Source organism: Ruditapes philippinarum, unplaced genomic scaffold (assembly GCF_026571515.1).
Source record: "Ruditapes philippinarum isolate M1 unplaced genomic scaffold, ASM2657151v2 ctg1802_1_1_1_1, whole genome shotgun sequence".
In the NCBI taxonomy this organism is placed as follows: domain Eukaryota; kingdom Metazoa; phylum Mollusca; class Bivalvia; order Venerida; family Veneridae; genus Ruditapes; species Ruditapes philippinarum.
This window is the reverse complement of record NW_026862009.1, coordinates 54,508-75,869: the sequence shown is the minus strand read 5'-3', so window position 1 is coordinate 75,869 and position 21,362 is coordinate 54,508. Positions and strand designations below refer to the sequence as shown.

Below are 21,362 nucleotides of genomic sequence, written 5' to 3'. Positions count from 1 at the left end.
ACCTCGTTTTATCCGAGTAGAGAATGCCTTTGTTCTAGTTTATACATGTCCTAATGATTGAATGATTTAATCCATCTTGTCAAACATGAGTAATAAAGACTTCTTAGCCAATACTGTTTCGTTTTGAGAAATGAGTAAAATGTATTCATTTTATTTTCACATTCTTCAAACCATAGTGCAATATAACTTTTTGGTATTAAACAATAATATCATGACTAAATATTGCCTTTTTGGTATCTCAGTCCCCACCTTTTCCAACCCCAACCACACCCCAAGCATCACCCGTCATTCAATTGAAACAAAGCTGTACTTTTCATGTAATGAACATTTATTATTATTTACAATTTCTTAATTAAGAACGCTATCTTTAAAGCATATGTTATCCTCCCTTTTTTATTTTTAAATTCTAAACTAAAATCATTACAAAATATGAAGTGCTTTATCGTTTTAATCTTTATCTGACCAAGGGACTCGTTGCAAATGCTGCAGTCTTTTCTTCGTGAGGTCAACATCCGGTTCCGGTTTATACAGATGAGCCGCCGTTCTGTTCAACTCTTTCATTTTCTCTTTGATTTCTTGCAAAGCTTGTTGTCGAGTAAGCAAATCTTGCTGCTCTCTTAAGTTATTTTGTAAGAGTGCTTTAATTGTTATTTCTTCTTGTTTCAATACGGATATTGACTTTCGTGTTGATGTTGATTCGGTATCAAAAGCTGTTTCAAGATCTCGTAGATTCTCGGGTATTTGTTCCATCAGCGAGATTTCGTTTGATTCTTTTCTTTCATGCCTGCCTGCTGGGACATATTCATGTCGTCTGCTTTGATGCTCGGAACGTATTTGTCGTCTGCCGTCTGGGACAATTTTTGATTGTCGTTCGTTCGTTTCATTATGGTAACTACTGGTATGTCCTTTCGGAATATATGGAACATACGGGTACTCTGATTCTGCCAGATAAACAGGTTTATACCTGAATAGTTCGCTTTGAACTTTGTTCTGGTGCATTTGATTTAATATGTCTCGTACGGCCAAAGTATTCCCAACCGCTGAAGAAGAGTTGTTAATGTCTATACTTGTATCTAAAATGTCGTCTGCAATCCAACCATGAAATGTCATGCGCAAAACGTTGAGAAAACCCTGGAACGCCGGAAGACCCCGTGTACGGAGACACACAGACAGGAGTGTCATCTGTTTCTCAACGTCTGCCTTGCTGTCCTGTAAATAATTAAAAATAAGTTTCTTATAATGCATTTAGCTATACAAGTATACCTTTTTACGCTACGATATTTCCATAGAAACGGAAGTAGCATTTCGCGCATGCGCATCCTGCGTAGGGCAAAAAATGCAATGACGAAAGAATAGATTTAATCAGTATTCAACAACTTAATTAACAATTTGTTATAGTCTAAATGATTAACTAAAAGTTAAGAATTGTTTATCTTGATAAATCTATAACGGATGCAATGGTGAATTATATATTTCTGCATCAATTTAGGGTCTTCAATTTGAAAGACCCCAAATGATACATTCGATTGTGACTTAAGAACCTTCGTATACTCGTACAAGCATAAGAATTAAACCGCTTCTTGCATTTTAAGTGTGCTGTGAAATGCAGCACTTGAAAATACATTCCTTCAAAATATTCGGTAAAGCTGTGCGAAGGTGTGCTAGCGTCATTAGCGTCATTATTAAAACACTGAACACCTAATTAGATGTTGTGAATGCGAATTTTATGGTTAATATTTTCTTTCTATTCTTAAGTACTTAAAGACTTAAATGAACTCATTCAAATTATGTCATAGAAATATAAGCATAGCATAACAGAGACATAAATATTTCTTGTAGGGTAACTTGAAAACGGAACACTTTAAGATGTATTTGTTTCTAAACAAACCTATCGTGTTTCGGTAGGTGAACTCAATTTCTAACACCAACATGTACGCAGTCGGTAAGGCAATAATTCTTTTTAAATATTTGATTAATATGCAAAAAATATATAGGTTATAAACGTTATATTTATTTAACACATCAATAATCATATAATATATTAGACACTTATTGAACATCATAAACTAAGGGTACCTAATTAGTTCTGATATTATTCTCGTTATTTTGACAAAATTTAAAACTCAGATCTTGTGTAAAATAAACTCAGTAAGCTCTTACGTATTTAATAAACTGTTTACTAGAAAATGTAATGAGATCTGTAAAACAAAACTTAAATATCTGAGCAATTCAACTGGGAAGTTAAAGAACTATCCTGTACATTGTATTTTAGAACTATCCTTACATTTTAGTTTAGAATTGCCAATGAGATTCCCAGATTTCATTTTGTAATTTTAAAATGACCTATGAAAACTCTTCTAATATTCAGTTCTTCCCTGTATTTTTTACAGGAAGTCAAACTGAAAACAGACCGGCCTTCGTCCGGAAAAGGTCCTCTCACTGTTTAAAGTATCATTAGACGACCTTTTCATCAATAATTTAAATTGAAACAACAGGGTGTTGAAGATGAAATTTTATTACCCGTGTAGTACGTGATATTTCAAAGTTGGTTCTGTTACACTCCCTTTTTGATTATGTTGATTTGATTTGCAATGTGGTATGTGGCAAACAGATGGACACGTTACCGTTTTGATTTTTTTTTTGTTGTTGTTGTTGTTGTTTTTTTCTTCAGCTGGCTTACAATTCATTCAACCGGGACCGTGATATAGTGTCATGGCATTCCTAATAACATAGTTTTTGTACTGTGTAGTTAGTTATTATTTATAATTGGATATAATTTTATGATTAGTATGATATTTTATCGTGTTATTATAAATGTTTTACTAGTCTCTTATAATTCAATGATTGAATGGTCATGTACTTTTTTGTGTTTTATGTTTGCTTATGAATTTTATTTGTGTATGTACATGAATGAGACTTAAATAAATAAATAAATATAATACAATTATGATAATCGTTATTGAATTAAAGTTACATGCCTCGATCCAGATAAGCATAAATGTTTTAAAAAAAATCAAACTTGAAAAAAAACTGTATTAAGATTTTTAAAAAAAATGTAAAAAGATTAAAGATTCAAGTAATTTTTTTTATTTTTTTTTCATGAAAATTAGCATGGATTTGGAGGCATGCTGCTTTAATAACATTCACATATACCAAGGTCAGTCTACCAATAAATAAATTTGCAGGTACTCTGCTTTAAAGACAACATTTAAATATCGAGGGTTCAAAGGTAAAAGGTTATAACTGCCACTTTTGCCGAAATTGACTTTTTATGTTTTTTATAATGTACTTATTGTCCTTTATGTCTGACGAAAATATTATATAAATATTCAATCCTTATAAGGGCAAAAAAATAAAAAGTATTTTGTAATAACTTCTTTTCTACAAATTATTTAGAGGTAAAAGGTTCTAAGTGTACTTATTACCTGTTGTTTACTTGTTGTTCCACATGTTGTTAAGAATCTGTAGTGGAAAAAGGTTATAACTGATTTTATCACCTTTTTTTCCTGACAGAATGCTGCATTCATATAGTTCACAGGCACTATCTGTTATCTCTTTTTCCACGAAATTTATCTTTTAGAATTAAATGCAACGAGAATATAACCGGATATGAAAGACAGAAAATATTCAGTAAATACTGGTCAATGGGTGATTAAATAAGTCAGAGGCAATTCATTTGTTTCCATGTTGCCAATAAAGAACCAGAGAATGCATCTAAACAGAGAACAAAACAAAGACCTATTTCGAATTCGTTTTTCACACAGGTAGAAAAGAGGGCGTGAGGGATGTTGCACTTATTCATTATCTCTCATGTACAGACTCAATCAAACCGAGTCTGCAATTTTTATGTAATTTTGTTGTGATTAATGCTTCCGAGGGATCACTTTGTTTCCTGAATTTTTTACTAAAAACTATCGATGTCGGTTCCAAAACAGTTGCAAACGCAGTTAAGCACAAAGTGGCAGGGTTATATGTTGGAAATGACAAGAGAGGGAAAGCTGTGCCTGGAAATAAAACCACGGAATATCACAGATCATTTGTAAAGAAACACAACGAAAGCTTTCCGACTGTTGAATCACACTACACACGAAGACCCCAACAGGAAGTATCTAACGCAAGATTTAAATATAAAACGAATATACTCACTGTATGTAGAAAAATGCAAAGGACAAAATAGAAAGTGTGTTTCAGAGGCTGTGTACAGAATCATTTTTAGTACAGAATATAACTTTTTTTTCCGTCCTAAGAAAGATCAATGTCCACTCTGCAATCTGTATGACACTTTGAGAATAGAAGATAGACTAGATGAGGCAACAAAAGCAAAATATCAAGTACAATAAGTGACCAAAAAGAAAAAAAAACAGTGCAAGAATGCAAAAATCAGCCGATAAAAAACGCACAAAGAAAGATCCAAAGTTTTCTGTGTCGGCATTTGATATCCAGGCTATTTTGAAAACACCACTCAGTTTAATTGGTGATCTTCGTTACAAAAGAAAACTGTGTTGTTGCAATTTGTCATTCTATGAACTGGGAAATGGTAACGGGACTTGTTATCTGTTGGATGAGACACATGGGGAAACCAGGCTCGTGCAAAGTAGGAACTTTTGTGTACTTGTATGTAACCTCTGTTGCAAGTAAGACATCTGGTATTGAAGAAGTGACATTATATAGTAATGCATGTGGAGGACAGAATTGCAATCAGTTTGTTGCAAGTTGCTTAGTTCACTGTGTCCAAGATATACCTCACATCAATGGTAAAACCACACATTCATTGAAATTGGCCATTCATTTATGGAATGCGAATTCCATACATGCATCTATCAAGCATGCAAAAAGCCTTACAATAGTTCATGTTCCATCGCAGTGGGAAACAGTTATATCATAAGCACGCCGGAAGCAACCATATATTGTCGTTCTAATAAAATACAATGACATACTAGATTACAAGTTGTACAAAGAACAAAACTTTGGCTCAATGAAAATCGATGTTGATGGTGAACGTGTTAATTGGCTGAATATATATAAAATACATGGTTGATTTAGGGATGGATAAGGCTTATCCGGTGAGCTAGAAAGTGTATCTTGGCGAGCTTTAGCAAGCCAAGATTCACTTTCGCAGTGAACCGGATAAACCTTCTCTAGCCCGACATCAACCATGTATTTGCTTTATCCTGCTTTTAATAATGTTTTTAGAATAATTAAATGGTTTCATTCTTCTTTTTCCCCGATAAAATAACATCTATATGTAGTTTTGTTTTGCTGCTAAACATGTGACGTTATCAAATGACGTAATGACAGGAGATAGATAAAGACAAAAATACAGTTTTGTTGTGAGCTATGGTTTTGTGGTTAGTGAGTTCAAGGCAGTAAGGTTAATGCAGAAGAAGAACAGAAGCAAAGAAAAGTCTCTTAAGGCTCCACGAAATGCTTATACAGAGAAGCTTCCAATATCTGCTGCAAAAGCTGATTTGATGTCACTTGTTGCCTCTGGAACAATTCCGAAGGAGTGCGAATCATACTATGAGTCATTGCCATGCAGCAAATCTATAAAAGACAAACTTTCAGTGCCTTCTGTTAGTGAGAGTGAAGACGATGAGTGGAGGTCATAGAATAATTAATGACAAACATTCACATTTTGTGACATGAAACAGTAGTCTTTATTTACTTAACTATGATATGGGTCACTAATATCCTTAATTGCTGATGTCTGGGGTCTGTTTGACTTCAGTTCGATTATATACCAGAGAACATTCAAAATAAATGAAATTTGTAAACTTAGATTTAGTGCGTATTTTCGTAAACTTTTTAGTTATTTAATTTATTTCTGTAGAATCTAAATATTGAGCAGGTACATATTTCATATTTCTACGAATGAAAAGTGTTAATTTTGTGTACGAGTATTAATGTGCATTGTGTTAATTACATTACGTAAGGTTCTTCAAAGTAAGGACATAATTGATAAATTTGCAACAGTAACAATTACTGCAACATCTAAATTTTTCAGAGGAACAAGGCTATAACTGCACTTATAACCTTTTACCACAGTTTATCTCTAACTTTTATTGCTAAACCTTCAGAAGTAAAAGGTCGTAAGTGCAGTTATTACCTTTTACCGCTCAAACTTGTAGTCTTGACAGGATCTAAGTACATTTATTACCTTTTACTTCTGTAAAATGATATTATTTTGATCTTAGAACTTTAAAACAAACTATAATTACAGTGTTTTATCAGCATCAAACAATGTAAACTAAACAAAATATGATCTTATGTAGTCAACAAATATGGGAGAATCAAAATTGTTATAACAATATTACGGAAAATAAAGTTGTATTAAAAAAATAAAAAAATATGTTTTTTGCGTTTTTCTCGAAATATTGAAAATGGCAGTTACTAGTATTACCTTTTACCTTTGAACCCTCGATATCAGAGTTGCAAATTCGCCAGTATTTATAGATTCCACCAACTTTTCTAAGTTCATCGACTTTTTCTTTTTATGTCATGATCATGTATTTAAATTTAAATCTAGATTCACTATCATTGACATATCTAAATGCATCACACCCTCTGTTATTGCGCGTGCGCAGTGTTCCCTTTTACGCAATATACAAAAACATTAAACCATACAAAAAAATGAGCCGTGTCATGACAAAACCAACATAATGGGCTTGCGACCAGCATGGATCCAGACCAGCCTGCGCATCCGCGCAGTCTGATCAGGATCCATGCTGTTCGCTTACAGACCCTATAACAAGTAAAGAAACTGACAGCGAACAGCTTGGATCCTGATCAGACTGCGCGGATGCGCAGGCTGGTCTGGATCCATGCTGGTCGCAAACCCATTATGTTGATTTTGTCGTGACGCGACTCAAATAAACTTTACCATCATTTGGTCTCTTGTATATTTGCCGATGACGTCCATTTGTTTCAGTTTTTCAATAACAGACGTGGATAACACCAGGTGACGTCTTAGAAAATCCTCCTTTTTACTTAGAATAGCCTTTATTATATCAAAATCCATCGTTGATATATCCGGGGAAAACAACGCAACTTTTCAATGTATCTGGCTTTCAAATAATTGTATATATCAATTGATAATTTTTATACAGACCACTTTTCGGTTGTCAATAATGTAAATATGGAAGCCCATGGACAAGAGGCCCTCGAATACAAAGTTTCTAAATCAATTTGTTACGTGTGTCGATCTTGTGTAATGTTTTAAAGGTAGTTTCAAATCCTTGGGATTTCAAGCGAACATTTATATTTTCCCTGACAAGTAAAAGGTTAAACTACATATTTATAATTATTATTTATTTGTCTGTTTTACTCGAAATAATTGACAAAAAGGATTTTTATATATTTCAATACAATAGGTATTTTACTACTTTACGGGCCTCTCATGAAGTTCCACACATAACTCCAAAAGAAAAGGCTGTTTACCCATTTGTGACTATAATAAAATTGCATTTCCGGCGTTTATTTCACCAATCGGTTGTACCGGATGTGACGAAAGTTTACTCTTTTCAATAGAGGTAAATAAATATGCTGTAAGAAAATGAAAAAATCAATAACAAAATCAAACATTATGTACACTTTATTAAATGTACAGAAATTACTATTTACATCAAAACACAAAAACAAACAATAATATAAATAAACATGATGTATAAAGAATGATTATATGAACAAACAGGGTCGACAATTCATGTTTTAAATAAAAAGTTACGTTTACAAGGCACTATCGAATATACATGTATGTCCGAATTTTGTATTATAGTAAATACAACATAATTATATGATAATCTCCTAGTATTTGATTTTTTTATTCTAAGATATAAAGCCTAGATGTGAACATATAGGCCTGAGCACATATTATATCCAATAACTCGTGCAATTCATTTTGAATTAACCGTTGTTTTTTTTTACAGTTTCAAAAGCCCTAAAACACTTTTTTTCATTTTATTAGATTCTTTCACAATGTGCGAAAATAAATAAAAAGCATATACGTGCAACACTTATGCCTAGTTATAGAACTAGTGTGCATGTATTATGCCATGCTTACAACATTCAATCACTTGTAAATATCGATCTTGCAAATCATTGAAATTTTAATATTGCAAATTATCATTTTTCATACAAAAATAGGTTATGAAAATTGGATAGAACGAATGAGTTTTTTCTGGTGTTTTGAAAATAGACACGTCACAAAATAAATGCATAGATTCCTTTCAAATGCATATTTTAAAAAAGGAAACCTTAAAAAATATAGCTTTTTGCAATCATTTGTTTAATGAAATGTGTAAGGTTCCGGCGTTCTATTTCAAATACCTGTTGCATGCAAAATGCAAGACCTCTCGTTAGGAGATGATATAAGATGATATAATAACTATGCATCGTGTGAACATACAAGGCCTGTGCTTACATAAAACAGATACCCCTTATCTAAGGTCTGAGGTGTCTTTTTAAAATATTATTTTACTGCTTGACATAAAGTGATAACTTATACACATATGTATATATTAAGGACGTGAAAACATTTAAATAATGTGCCAATTGTTGTTTACTTATGTATATGGTGTGCAAACATTTTAGTACATTTGTATTTGATAAATATTATAACAATATTTTTCTAACATAAATTTGTCTTTATAACCGTGCCAAGAATGAAACTTCAAGGATCTTGTTTTTTTTCATTTCGTGACTGATGATACATAAGAAATATAGTCTACAACAGTCATGTATAATATCAGTGAAAATATCACGTACACAATATGTGCTTCACAATAAGAAACCATTGTTGTTCACAATCTTTAACTCTCATGCCCGTATAACAAATAGAATTTAGCACTAATCACGTGTCAATTCATGCACACGTTAATCATCAAAACTGACCCGACACAGGACCGTGCCGCATTTTTATCAACCCGGCCTTAAGTCCCACTACAATTTTGATTTTTAACATTTTTTTCGAGTCGGTACACATGTAGATGAAAATAACGTCCTCCCGTGTGTATGAAGAACGACAACTCACTGTCGCAACAGTTCGCGGTAAATTGTTGTTGTCTCCCTTGCATTAATATCACTGAATGGTCCTGCCAAAACAAATATAATAATCTCGGAAAAAATATCACATCCGTTCTCTATAGCTTCCCGTTTCTAACTCCAAAGTCACCCTGTATACCCGGATTTCAATAGAGGCAGGATACAACTGACACACATTGATACGATGTAACACGGAGTATTACCGGCATCGGTGAACACGGACCATTTCTGAACACGTTTTACACTTGACGTAACAACACCAATAATATTTACATTCACATCGTCTAACAATTTCAACGTCTCTCGAATCATAGCCCCGCCCACAGCACATAATATCACAACCTCCGGGCCCGTGACTTTCCGGATCACATGACCTGAAAAGAAAAATTATGATGTCATAACATATCTTAAAGATGCCATACTTAAAACTGTGCATTAAATTTTTAAAAACTATTGAACATTTCTAAAGTAAATAATGTTATTCTGGTAACAATAAATATTTGCTTCCTCTTTTTTATTTCATTATATGCAAAAAAAATCCCACAAAAGCGGGAAACATCGAGAAACATTAGCAGACTTGTAACATACATAAATTTATACATAAATAGAATCACATAACATGATGGAAAACGGCTATTGAGATTTGCACACATTCAGATTGCATGTGAAAACTATCTGGAAACTTAACGGTCAGATTATATCTAAATCATTAACAAAAACGTTAACAATGTGAGATAACTAAGAACAATATAGTACAAGAATCATCAACCAATGCATGGATACATACCTTCCTTGCGTTCCTATAGAACCCATTTTTCTATCTGGCGAACAATAGTCCGGCGACTTTTGAATATAAACTAATTCTTCTTCGGGAATTTTGTCAACTTTCTTGTTTATTGGTGAAAACATGTGCTTTCCTTTCTTGCGCTTCCTCTTCACTTCTATTGCCATTCCGTATTTGTCTTTAAGGGTTTCGGCAATTTTATTAAAGTCTGCTAGGGAACGCCAGCATGTTTTGATAGAACATGATCCGGAAACACCGTGACATTTACACGCCGTCGTCAAACTTTCGACAACAACCTGAAACGGAAGCGGAAATGATTGAAATTCAAAGAATGATAACTCGGACGGACAGTTTCAACAAATGATACGTGAAAGTTATCCTATGTGATACAATGCCTGACATCTGCGTTATTGTATTTAGCTAGCGTACTGACAGACGAAAAATTCATATACATGTATATAATATTTGTATATACGTTGTTCACTAAAATTTATATGAATGATATTGATATCTAAAAGAAGCGTTTGTCAAAACAATCCAATTATGTTTGGTGACAAATGGAATATTTGTTATTGATTTATGATGCTGTTTTGTGTGTGTTTTTCTATATATGTTTTGAAGGCCACATTTAAAATCAAGATATATGTTCTTTGTTTTTACGATGGTATATCTTCATGAGTTACCTTCTTAAGAAAAAGATATTATTACTATTATTGCATTGTTGGCGACGCCGGTGAGCGGCGTCGTCTTTTATGGAATGCTTTTTATTTTGGCCTATGGAAGGAGCTGTTATTATTAGCAGTTAATTTCATGTTGTGTTATATTATTGTTGTTATTATTATTATTACATGTGTTGTTGTTGTTGTTATAATTATTTTCATCATTAATATTGATATTATTATATTAGGTACATAGTACCGAAGTTGTATTAAAAAAGGCTACTGACAGCAAAAAGTATAAACTAACGTTCAAGAGCATTAGATTAAAAACTTAATCACTTAAATTTATTTCTGAAATATGTACCTGTTTTTAACAAGACAGGAGTGGATTGAATGGGAAAATTATCAAGCAAAATATATGTATTGATAGAAGCCTTCAGATCTTTAAGATTTTGAAAATCATAACTTGGCGTCTGGGGGAAAGTAATAATGTGTTTCACTGTACTGCTAAGCAATCTGCACCGCGATAATGTATTTAGTAATGTTTTAAAATAATTCATTTTTTTCTTATAGACCTAAAATTATCATTTCTGAACCAGCGTGGAATATGAGTGTTTTCCGCCTTCCTCTTTGATGCCCGCTTTTCCATATGATGTTTCAAAGCATTATGCATCATACCTTATCATACCTTATATAATAATCATATTGTGCAAAAGTATTAAACCATAAATAAAACAGTTATATGTCTTCTCCTTCAAATTAATCACAAGTTTTCCACAAAGATAAAGGCTCGATGCAAGAGGAAACCCCGTCGAGTAAACAATAATGTTGACATGAAAGTCAAAATATCTCCTGTATAACTATCCCACTTTAATTACAATAAAAAAAACACATCACAAATGCCACACATCATCATCCGACAGGCACCGTTTACCCGTGCAGCACGTGTGTGTTTGTGTCAGGTTTTTATGTTCCCGTGCTTTCACATCTAATAACCACCATACGCCACTCAAAGCTCGGTTTACAAGGATTTTATGGCGTGCCTTTAGCTTTTAACTCCACGAAGATGAATTGTTTTAATTGTAAGGCATGTAATTGGGCTTAGTTATTACGCCTGTAAAATCGTAATGAGCACCGTCTTTGGAAGCGATTCAAAAGAAGTTTTCTGTTGAGGAAAAGATAAACAAAAGAAAAATATTAACCACAACTGAAAAGGTATGTCCATTTCCATCAGTGTGTACACATGTTTTAGATTTTTTTTAGAGGTAATGTGCATGAATATCCTTGATTCTACATATAATTTTGATATTTGTTTGTATACTAATTTTCCCAGAATATGCCAGGAATGGGATCGGGGCGTAATACATGTATAGCTATCGGCGAATGCATCTGCACTCATCGAATTGTTTAAAAGCTGCAGATGAGCAGAACATATTTCAATAAAATCAAACCTCAGATTTTATGAGATGTAAAAAGATTCAAAATTTAAATAATAATTTACATGTTATTTGCGATAAATTATTGAATTTTCAGTTTTTATAACCATATTTCTATTGCGTTACTAACGCATTAAAGGTTATTTTGGAATATTTTGACCTCATTTTCTAAAGTGCTTCTTTACAAGAATTTCTTGTAAATAAATTTTCACAATTTTCATGAATCTGAAGGCGTGCTGCTTTAATATTTTCTCATGAAAACAAATTATAATAACGAAGCATATTTTTCATTAAAACACATTGTAATAACGAAGAACTTTATACTTATTAAAACAAAATGTAATAACGAAGTATTTTGTGCTCGAAGTATTTTATGTTCATTAAAACAACATGTAATAACGAAGAACTGTATGCTCATACCAAATTTATTTATTATTTTTTATTTATTTATTTATTTATTTATTTATTTATTTATTTATTTATTTATTTATTTATTTATTTATTTATTTATCTATCTATTCTAAGCAAAGGCTTTAGAGTGATCGCACTACTAACCTAAGATTAAGCAAAGCATTTGTAAAAGGCCCATTATGCCTCAAAAATACGTTTTACTGCTTTAATCAATGGAGAATAATTAAGACTCCTTTCTTCAGGTGATATGCATGTAATATGCTATTAAACCATTAAGGCAAAATGGGTCTTTAACATTTGATCACTAATTCGCTTAATTGATGGATGCTACGAAAAGGCATAATTATCAAAATATGTTTCGATAAAACATCGTATCTTTATATAATATTATCACTATTCAAAGATCATTTAAAATCTTCTTCGATGACTTTTTTTCTGTTTTCCTTGGCTATATCAAAATCTTGTTCTACGTCATAGTGAAATTGTAGAAGATTTGCAGACGAACAATTAGCGCGGTATAATTCAACAAAACTAGACATAGGTAAAATAGTTCGTGGTAATTTTTTTCTAAAACAAAAACATAAATTGACATAACTTAGCTTTCACCATCAGATGGGGGGGAAGAACAAATTATATTCTTACATCGTGTAGGAAAAAAATGCTTTTAGATGCATTCTGTCCTTAATTTTATGTTATATTAGTTCTTGAAAACTGGAAATTTGTATAAAATGTTTATGCGGTTTTATGACTTTAACATGTTATCTTTTTATTTTAAGTGGAAATGAGATAAAAGTTGCACGAGCTATACAAAAAGCAAGGAGAATAAGTTGTCATTAAATATGAAACAAAAATTAATGTGCATTTGTATTTCAGAAATAAAATGCCGCAGATTTTAAATACTGAAACATTTTTATTTTGAAAGTTAAATTTCTTCGCAAATGCTTATCTTTCCAGACTTGCAAACTATGCAGAAATAGTAATTTGAATCGAAAATTAAGTACAGAATTTCAGAACAGTGAACTCTTGAAATTTAAAGTTGCCCAGACGACATGAGGGCAGAAAAAAACCTGTTTGATCTCTTTGTTTTAACAACTGTTATTTGGATGGGCATTACTAAGACATCGTTTTTATCAATATCACGTATGAAATACATCTAAACTTGTTCTTAATTAAGATGAACCTGACATTTTTTCTGAATGTGTTAAAGTGGCTTCTTCGCTTAGATAAAATGGCTGCCAAACCGGAAGTGAAAGGGAATAGAACGCAGATAAAACCGGAAGTGATCTCTGACATCATCGTTAGATTATTTCTCACACTCAGACAGGTGGTATCATTTTCCGCTTAATTTCTCCGCTACAATGCAACAAAATAACTAGAAGATATTTTAGGCAATGCGTTTTTTTCTCTCATTACACGGAGTCAGTTTTCATGGATTTGGGTCGAAACAATTGGCACAATAATCATAGACATTTCTGATCTGTTCCAAAGAATAGAAAGTTTTACACTTTTGTTTCTGATTCAAAATAAACTTTTTACGGCGTCTTATCGTAAACTTAATTCGAAACGAGAAAAATATAGAAAGAAATTTCATGTTAAAATTTCGGTCGAGGTATATCAAATTTAAAGTTGAAACTTTGATGTACACCTGATGCAACCTTTGAATTAAAGTCTAAAAATAGGAAATATTTTCTCATGCTAACGTGTTAAGTGCACAGTTATAAGTAAAAATGTTATCATTTGAAGTTTATCTAAACATGATTCAATTCCATTCTGTTTAGATGCTTTAATATAGATTTGACAGCAATGCATTTACGGAATATACAGAAGAATACCGGAAATAGAAAAATCACGTGACTTACCTTATTACCAGCGGCTATATTATGGCTATTCATCATGGTTTTCTTTCTTTTAGAATTTTTTAATGTATGAAACGAGGTAAATTGTTCACTGAATCTAAGTCCATAATCTACATCGTCCCCGCAGCCGCCCCATTTGTATTCTCCTGTCGGGGCCTCATTTGGTAACGCCCCGCACGAGCATTTTGTTGTTATACCGACACTACAGGCACGTGCTATTGAATGCATTAAAGTTGCTGAGGCAATTGCATATACAAAAGCTTGTTCCCGGGTGCCTGAAAAAAGTTTGATATTTAGTATTATCATGGAATAAAATAAAAATAAAAATATTTCATGAAAACATATACAATTTAGAGTATTTCGTTATCGACCCGTAGAATTTTCGGCCCCAGATATATTTTCGAATAAATTCGAAAAATGACTCATTTTTTTATAAAAGGACTGTTGTGATATTTGAAAAACGGGCCGATTTATCCTCTGCCAATATTAGCATAGGGTTGATTTTTAAAGTCGAAATGTCTTGCAACTCTAAGCAATTCAGAATGTTAAAACATCTTTTTTTTTAAAAAAATCCTGTACTTATTTTTAACAGAAAAACATGTTGGCTTTGCTATGTTATATCTGTTATTCTTAGACATTTAGTTTTAAATTTTGCGTTGCACGGTGCTAGGGGGCGTGGACGGTACCAAGTACTTACCAGTACCGTCCATTAACAGATCCAATATAACCGAGTCTACAACATTTTTAGGGTTTTTTTACGTTTTTGGACGTCCTTTAGAAGTTTTTATTATCTCTATCCCTATGTAAAACATGACACACTTTAAAACATGTAGATTTACTTATGTAAAGACATGTTATTCTTCAAAACATGTAGATTTAGTTATGTAAAGACATGTTATTCTTCAAAACATGTTGATTTAGTTTGTAAAGACATGTTATTCTTCAAAACATGTAGATTTAGTTATGTAAAGACATGTTATTCTTCAAAACATGTAGATTTAGTTATGTAAAGACATGTTATTCTTCAAAACATGTAGATTTAATTATGTAAAGACATGTTATTCTTCAAAACATGTAGATTTAGTTATGTAAAGACATGTTATTCTTCAAAACATGTAGACTTTATTATGTAAAAACATGCTATTCTTCAAAACATGTAGACTTTACTATGTAAAACATGTCCTTCTTGAAAACCGGTAGACTTGTCATGTAAAAACATGTTATTCTTCAAAACATGCAGATTAAGTTACGTTAAAACATGTTATTCTATAGAAAAATGTAGACTTCATTATAAAAAAAACATGTTATTCTTGCAAAACGATTTAAATATTCATTGATATAAAGGAATATAAATTTCCTTTATTCAGTATTATAGAATAAATTTCTTTTACCAAAACGTCTTTTATTTTTCATTTTACTTTAAAAAGTAATTCTACACTTTTTTGAGCGGTGAGGGGGTGTACATTTTATTACAGAAATTAATATATTATATACTTCAATAAAACCTAAGACATGATTCCCACCCTGTTGGCAAACGTTTTTTCGTATTCATTATTTATCAAACTATGCATTTTAACACACATACTGCACAGATATAAAATAATAAATCATAAATGATAGGTTAAGATATAGGATATCAACAAAAATAATGCATAACAGCGTAATCCCTTGCACCGTGGGCTACTTTAATAAATAGATGATTTAAACGAAGCTTGGGGGTCATGTAATTAACTTTTGATTTATGTTAAATTGGATGAAATTAAAGCACTTAAGGTGTATGCTTTATACCGTAATCCAGTACGGGGTTAAGTACGGGTGGTCGACGGAGTTTCTTCTTACCGAAGACGATGAAGATAAAATCAAAATTGTGTAGTCGTTAATGTTTTAATGTAATAAACATGTTTTCGGTCATTATCCGGAATTAACTCGTTGGATTCTCCAAGAAATATATACGTTACGTTCTCGGCCAAGAACTAACACGTTGTCCACTACTGTTTTAACAGAGAAAGCATATATTTAGCTTATTGGACTTTCTTTAATTTATTTATATATATGTTGTTTTTTTTTGTTGTTTTTAAATTGTGTTAATTAGAATGGTCCTTAGTGTTGCAAGACGTTAACTTATTATTTACAATAATATGAATGGACTTTGGTGTATGGTCATTTTAAACCATTGAAACCAAAAATGACGACTGTTTGTATCGGTATTCCAAATGATTTCAGAGATGATTTATTGTGAAATAAAAAAAAATCTGTAGCTTAAAATTATTAGATTCTATGTTAAAAAAGGACCACCAGGGATCAAGTGTGCCAAATTAACAACACTTTAAAGTAAATAACTTCATACGTAAAGTAGAAAGACTAGTAAGTATAAAGATATTACACACGCCACCCTTTAAATCCCGAATGATAAAGTAGACCTCATATTCTTTCTAATTTTTCATTGAATTTAATAAATCGTGAAATTATAACAGCGTTTTGCATATAAATCATAAAAAGTATTAACATCAAAGCCGACATAAAGCCATGCTCTTCGGGTAATCTGCGCACAGCCAGGCTTTATCCGGGCCATAAAATAATCTTAATTGGTAATCTGGAAAAAGAATAGAGGAGAATTAGACGCGGTTCCGTCATTAACCGTCGGGAACCTGCAAGGCATCAATTTTCAGCCGCACGAGATTTAAATAAAAGTTAGGTAGTTAAAAGATCGCGTACTAAGATACCTTTTTTTGAAATTCTTTGAATGCACGAGCTGTTTGCACGTTATTCTCAATTTTTAAGACGCCCACAGCCCTATGTTCCTAAAGAACAGAAAGTTTTTAACAGTACACTACAAGCGTAACGGGTACATCAAAGTTTTTTAATGTTGAGTAGGAACAATTGGGCCTTTTTGTAACATCTAAGAAAGGCATTTTATTTGTTGTAAGCTTATTAAATGTAAATACATCCATTCTTTCGTACAGCTTTTATGTATATACGATTAATTAAAGTGAGAATTTAATGGCAAGGCCATTTGTTTATATTTTGTTTCATATAATTATTTTAGCTAAATTGCGGCATATGTTCTTATAACTGAAATATCATGTGTGAATCACTTCGAAACCTGCTTCGTGTAGTGATTTCATTTTCCAAAGCATTGTCGTGACCTTATTAGGGATGAACCCCAAACCAGCAACCTAAACCTCTACATTTACTTCCTCTTCAACAGCCAAACCTTTCCCGACTCGTTTGTATGGTGGCAAAAGCCATCGTATTTAGATATCTTCTTTTACAAAGATTCTATTGCAGTGTCAAAAAAGTCCGTCTTTTGATTTTGATAATTACCCATGCACATGCGCAATTGATTTGCTCTGAAAACGAGGCTCTGCTTTTGTTAGAGGTTTGTATGTGATAAAATAAGGCTCATTTGTTACTTAATTTATATACATACCTCTTTTCAAATCTTTTGTCAATTGAGGCGCAGATGTTATGGAAGAACAATTCCACCGCCTATCCATAAACTGTTTTTGGCAAGCATCTATTCCTTTATATGACGCGAGAGACACTGTGCTCATAAGATCTAAATGTTGCTGACATATTTTCAGCTGTTCCGCCGACAGGCCGTACGACTTCTTGCAATCTTTCGAATTCGTCCATGATTTCTGTCGGTTTTCATACAATGCTCTGAAAAATATAAATTTACAATATGATGAAAAATATAAATTTTCAATATGATGATTATGGTTTATTATTTGGAATATTTATATTGGATTGAACTCACTTGCAGTGTTGGAGCAGTACCTCTAGACGCTTGGCTTAAATTATGATCACAAAGAAGAAAAATATCGCTTATTTCGTCGATTCTTATATATTTCATTCATGATCGTATATAAATCGGTGTGAGAGGATGAATTTGTTATCTTATAAATGCATTTCAGCCTGTGAAAGGGCGAGAATTTAAATTTAATCATTCATGGGGCGCCTGTCCGGAATGTACCGGAATACGGCATAAAGTTTGTTGCTCTAACACTGTAAATAACTAAATATTTTCACTCATTTATATTTAGAGCATAGGGCCAACTGTTAATGTAAGTGCAGACATTTGAATATTTGCACAAACAGACGGGGTTATGTTCCGTTATTACATGAAATGCATTTTAAATTGATTGTAAATATGTGAAATGAAGACGTTTTGTCTATCTGGTGAAAATAAAACATAAATATTGAATAATGGCTTAAATATTGTTTCGTCGGCATCTATTTGAAATGTGCTGCAATGCGCAATTTTATATCCGAGTTGCATAACTCGATCATTCATTCTGATAACTGAAAATTAGTTTCAAAAAAAAATTAATGCGACCTATCTTCTGTCTATGAAATTCAAAATCCTTTACAAAAAATTGATTTTAAACCATAAAAAGAATTTAGTTAATCGAGTTTGATTACTGTCGGACTTAAATAATAAAATATGAGATGGTAAATATATGTCATTTTCATATCGGGTGAACTAATGCAGACAGCCAATATATCTCAATTATTTATCATTCGATTCTCTCTTATAAAATTAATGGCGGATCATTTCGCGTTATTCTGGTGTTTTTATTGGTCCATTTCTTCCTGACTAACATTGAGATATTACAGATTATATAAGAAACATTTTTACCTTCGTATTATTTTTTTGTTACAAATTTTTGGGAGATAAAAAACCGGGTAAAATATTAGGCATAAACTCACTAAAAGATAGTTTCAGATTTAATTATGTTGAAATGTGTCTAGCAATCGTAGGGAAGGACATACAGTTTACCTATAAAATTTCCCAGATACCTCGTAAAACTCTTTTAATAAACCCTGTTAGCTTTTATGAGAAGCTTGTTAGAACAGAAAACTATCAGCACGATTTTACCAACTTTATTTCACATTGCTCAAAGTATCGGGCCTATAACTGGTGGCTATTTTCACGTGCATATCCTTTTTAGTATTTTTTTCACGGTTAATGACCACTAAAAATATCGTTTTTTGAATGGCACTGGTTAAAAAATATTACGGCGCTGTACTGTATGCCGATAAAGATATGAGTGACAAAATTATTTTTTATTTTTTCCTACAAAAACAAACAGCTAGTTAAAACAAATTAATCGAGTGATGAAATATTTTTTGCATCTTGTATTCAACTTCCTGTACAAACCAGTCGTCATGTCATGAAACATGGTCGTGATGCGTGTTAGGCTCGAATCCAAACCAACAAGTTGAGAGGCTGGCATCTTAACAACAAGGTCATCTACTAGTATCCCTTTAAAAACGCTTAAATGATTTATATATTTATTCCTATAACTATAATATTTTGTTTTAATTCTAAATCAAAAATCATATTCATTGAATGCGAAATAAATTGCTTGCGTATACACTTCACATATCGAAAGTAAAATACAGCCAAAAATAGAAATTGAATAAAAAAAGATATAAATCATATCAAGTGAAAGGTATAGTTTATCAGGGCTTATCAGTCGATGGTGGTTTGGTTTGCAGTAATAAAATATCTTCGACCGTTCTCTCTGCAAGATGGTCAGATATCCTCATTAACTTGCAATAAAACGCAATCTCGTGTGATAAAAGGTATACGGTAAAAATTTTAGATGCAGAATTCACAGCTGCAGCATATGGTTAGTGTAAGGTTGTCATTTATTCTTGTTCTTGTAGATAAATACAAAAACATCATTTTGCCAAGGGTTATAAACATTTAAAACACATCACTTCAGGGAAATGTTAAACTTTTGGTTTTTTGGTTGTCTCTACATTTCATGAAACTTTCTCTGGTTTTCTTATTTCGAAAAAAGTAGTATTTAATGAAAAAAAAATCTGAGCTGTATTTTTATCAAATCAACTGTAGTTATTTATTAATAAAACACTTTTAATCTGCATTCTACACTTGAACATGTCTGTAAAGACACCCCCATCTCTACCCAACCCCCCTCCCCCCAAAAAAGCAATGTGGTGGCTTTTGTTAAAAAGTGACTTTAATTAAAGTTTCAAGTATGCTTATGGATAAACGTCCATGGTCTTAACTAAAATCAAAAGAGGTCGTTGTCCTTGAGTGGTCCGTACCACAGGTTCTACTGTAATCCAGCTGTACACTAACCAGACAGCGTTCAATTCTTACCTGAACTACGGATTTTTTTATTCATCAAATAAACACTTGAATGATTCAATACCATAATCTGACATCATGCTGTTTTACAAACTAACTTGGAATTACATTAGATTGAAATCTGTAGAGAAAAGCATCATTTCTCTTCAAATATAATCGCGATAAACCATTATTCAAAATCTAATTCGAAAAGGCAACTGTTGATGGATTTGAAGGGGTTTTGGGAATATTCTTATATACTTAGCTCTGACTTGAAAATGTCTGAAAATCAATTTGAAACAGGCAGATACTAACGTATGTATAAGAATACTCTTATAACAGAGTTACCTGCCAAAATAAAAACGATCCAAAGAAAGTGTGAAAGTGTAGGAAGAAAAAGGCGGGGGCATGGAGAAAAAGAGGGGTCTACTGAAAATAAAGAGAAATTAGATTAAAAAAAAATACCATAAAATTTGCATAATTATATCAAAATGAAGGGTAAGGAATATGTTTTATTATTTGCATTATAAAGATACAAACGTGTTGCCACGTTGGTACAAAAAAACATTAAGTCCTCCAACGAAAACAAATTGCTATTTGTTGTTGGTTTTGTGGCTGTTCTCTTTTTTGTTAATATCAAAATAAAAGAGAAAACGGTATAATAATAATGCATTTGTTCTTGTAATGTTTTTCATGTTTGTTATAAAGAAAAATTTGACAGTCGTCGGAAATGCCCATATATGATATTAAAAATATATTAAAGGGAATAAACGAACGGATTTCATGTAAGGGAGGCAATCCTTCACATCGGAGTTTAATTCAAGGGGGACAATCCTATATGAAAAGATAAAATTAACACGAAGTACCCGTATATCACAATACCTTTTGAAATGTTACATATTCCTAAGTTATGCAGAAACAGGCACATTTTTATATGTTTTGTTTTGTTTTGATAACTTGTCCTCCAACTTTTACAAAGCGTATCATTCCATCATTTTTACTTTGATATTTTGCGGTAACTGTGACTATCCATAATGTTTTTGCAATAGCTGTACAAAAAATGTACTTGTATAG

The 21,362-nt window shown here is 32.1% G+C and overlaps 2 protein-coding genes across 3 annotated transcripts in view; both read right to left on the bottom strand.

The window, feature by feature from the left end:
• Positions 1–447: 447 nt before the first annotated feature.
• On the bottom strand, positions 448–7,018 carry LOC132717638 (uncharacterized). The gene is made up of 2 exons (XM_060701151.1): positions 6,881–7,018; positions 448–1,209 (listed from the first exon to the last, which is right to left on the bottom strand). The coding sequence occupies exons 1-2, from the start codon at positions 7,016–7,018 to the stop codon at positions 448–450; spliced, it is 900 nt and encodes a 299-aa protein (XP_060557134.1).
• A 1,447-nt stretch (positions 7,019–8,465) lies between these two features.
• Positions 8,466–21,362, bottom strand: part of LOC132717642 (protein Wnt-11b-2-like) — a 33,579-nt gene continuing 20,682 nt past the window's right edge. For both annotated transcript variants that reach the window (XM_060701154.1, XM_060701155.1), the window contains exons 3-6: positions 17,616–17,848; positions 14,189–14,460; positions 9,827–10,119; positions 8,466–9,413 (exon numbers count right to left, since the gene is read on the bottom strand). In XM_060701154.1, coding sequence (XP_060557137.1) covers positions 9,239–9,413; positions 9,827–10,119; positions 14,189–14,460; positions 17,616–17,848 — 973 coding nt within the window. In that variant the 3' untranslated portion in view covers positions 8,466–9,238. The remainder of the gene's footprint in view (positions 9,414–9,826; positions 10,120–14,188; positions 14,461–17,615; positions 17,849–21,362) is intronic.

What these genes read in the sequence shown, in the direction of transcription:
- LOC132717638 (XM_060701151.1), bottom strand. Translation starts at nt 7,018, where the DNA reads ATGGATTTTGATATAATAAAGGCTATTCTAAGTAAAAAGGAGGATTTT. An exon ending in ATACAAGAGACCAAATGATG is followed by an intron (nt 1,210 to 6,880) that starts GTAAAGTTTATT and finishes AATTATTTACAG; the next exon opens with GACAGCAAGGCAGACGTTGA.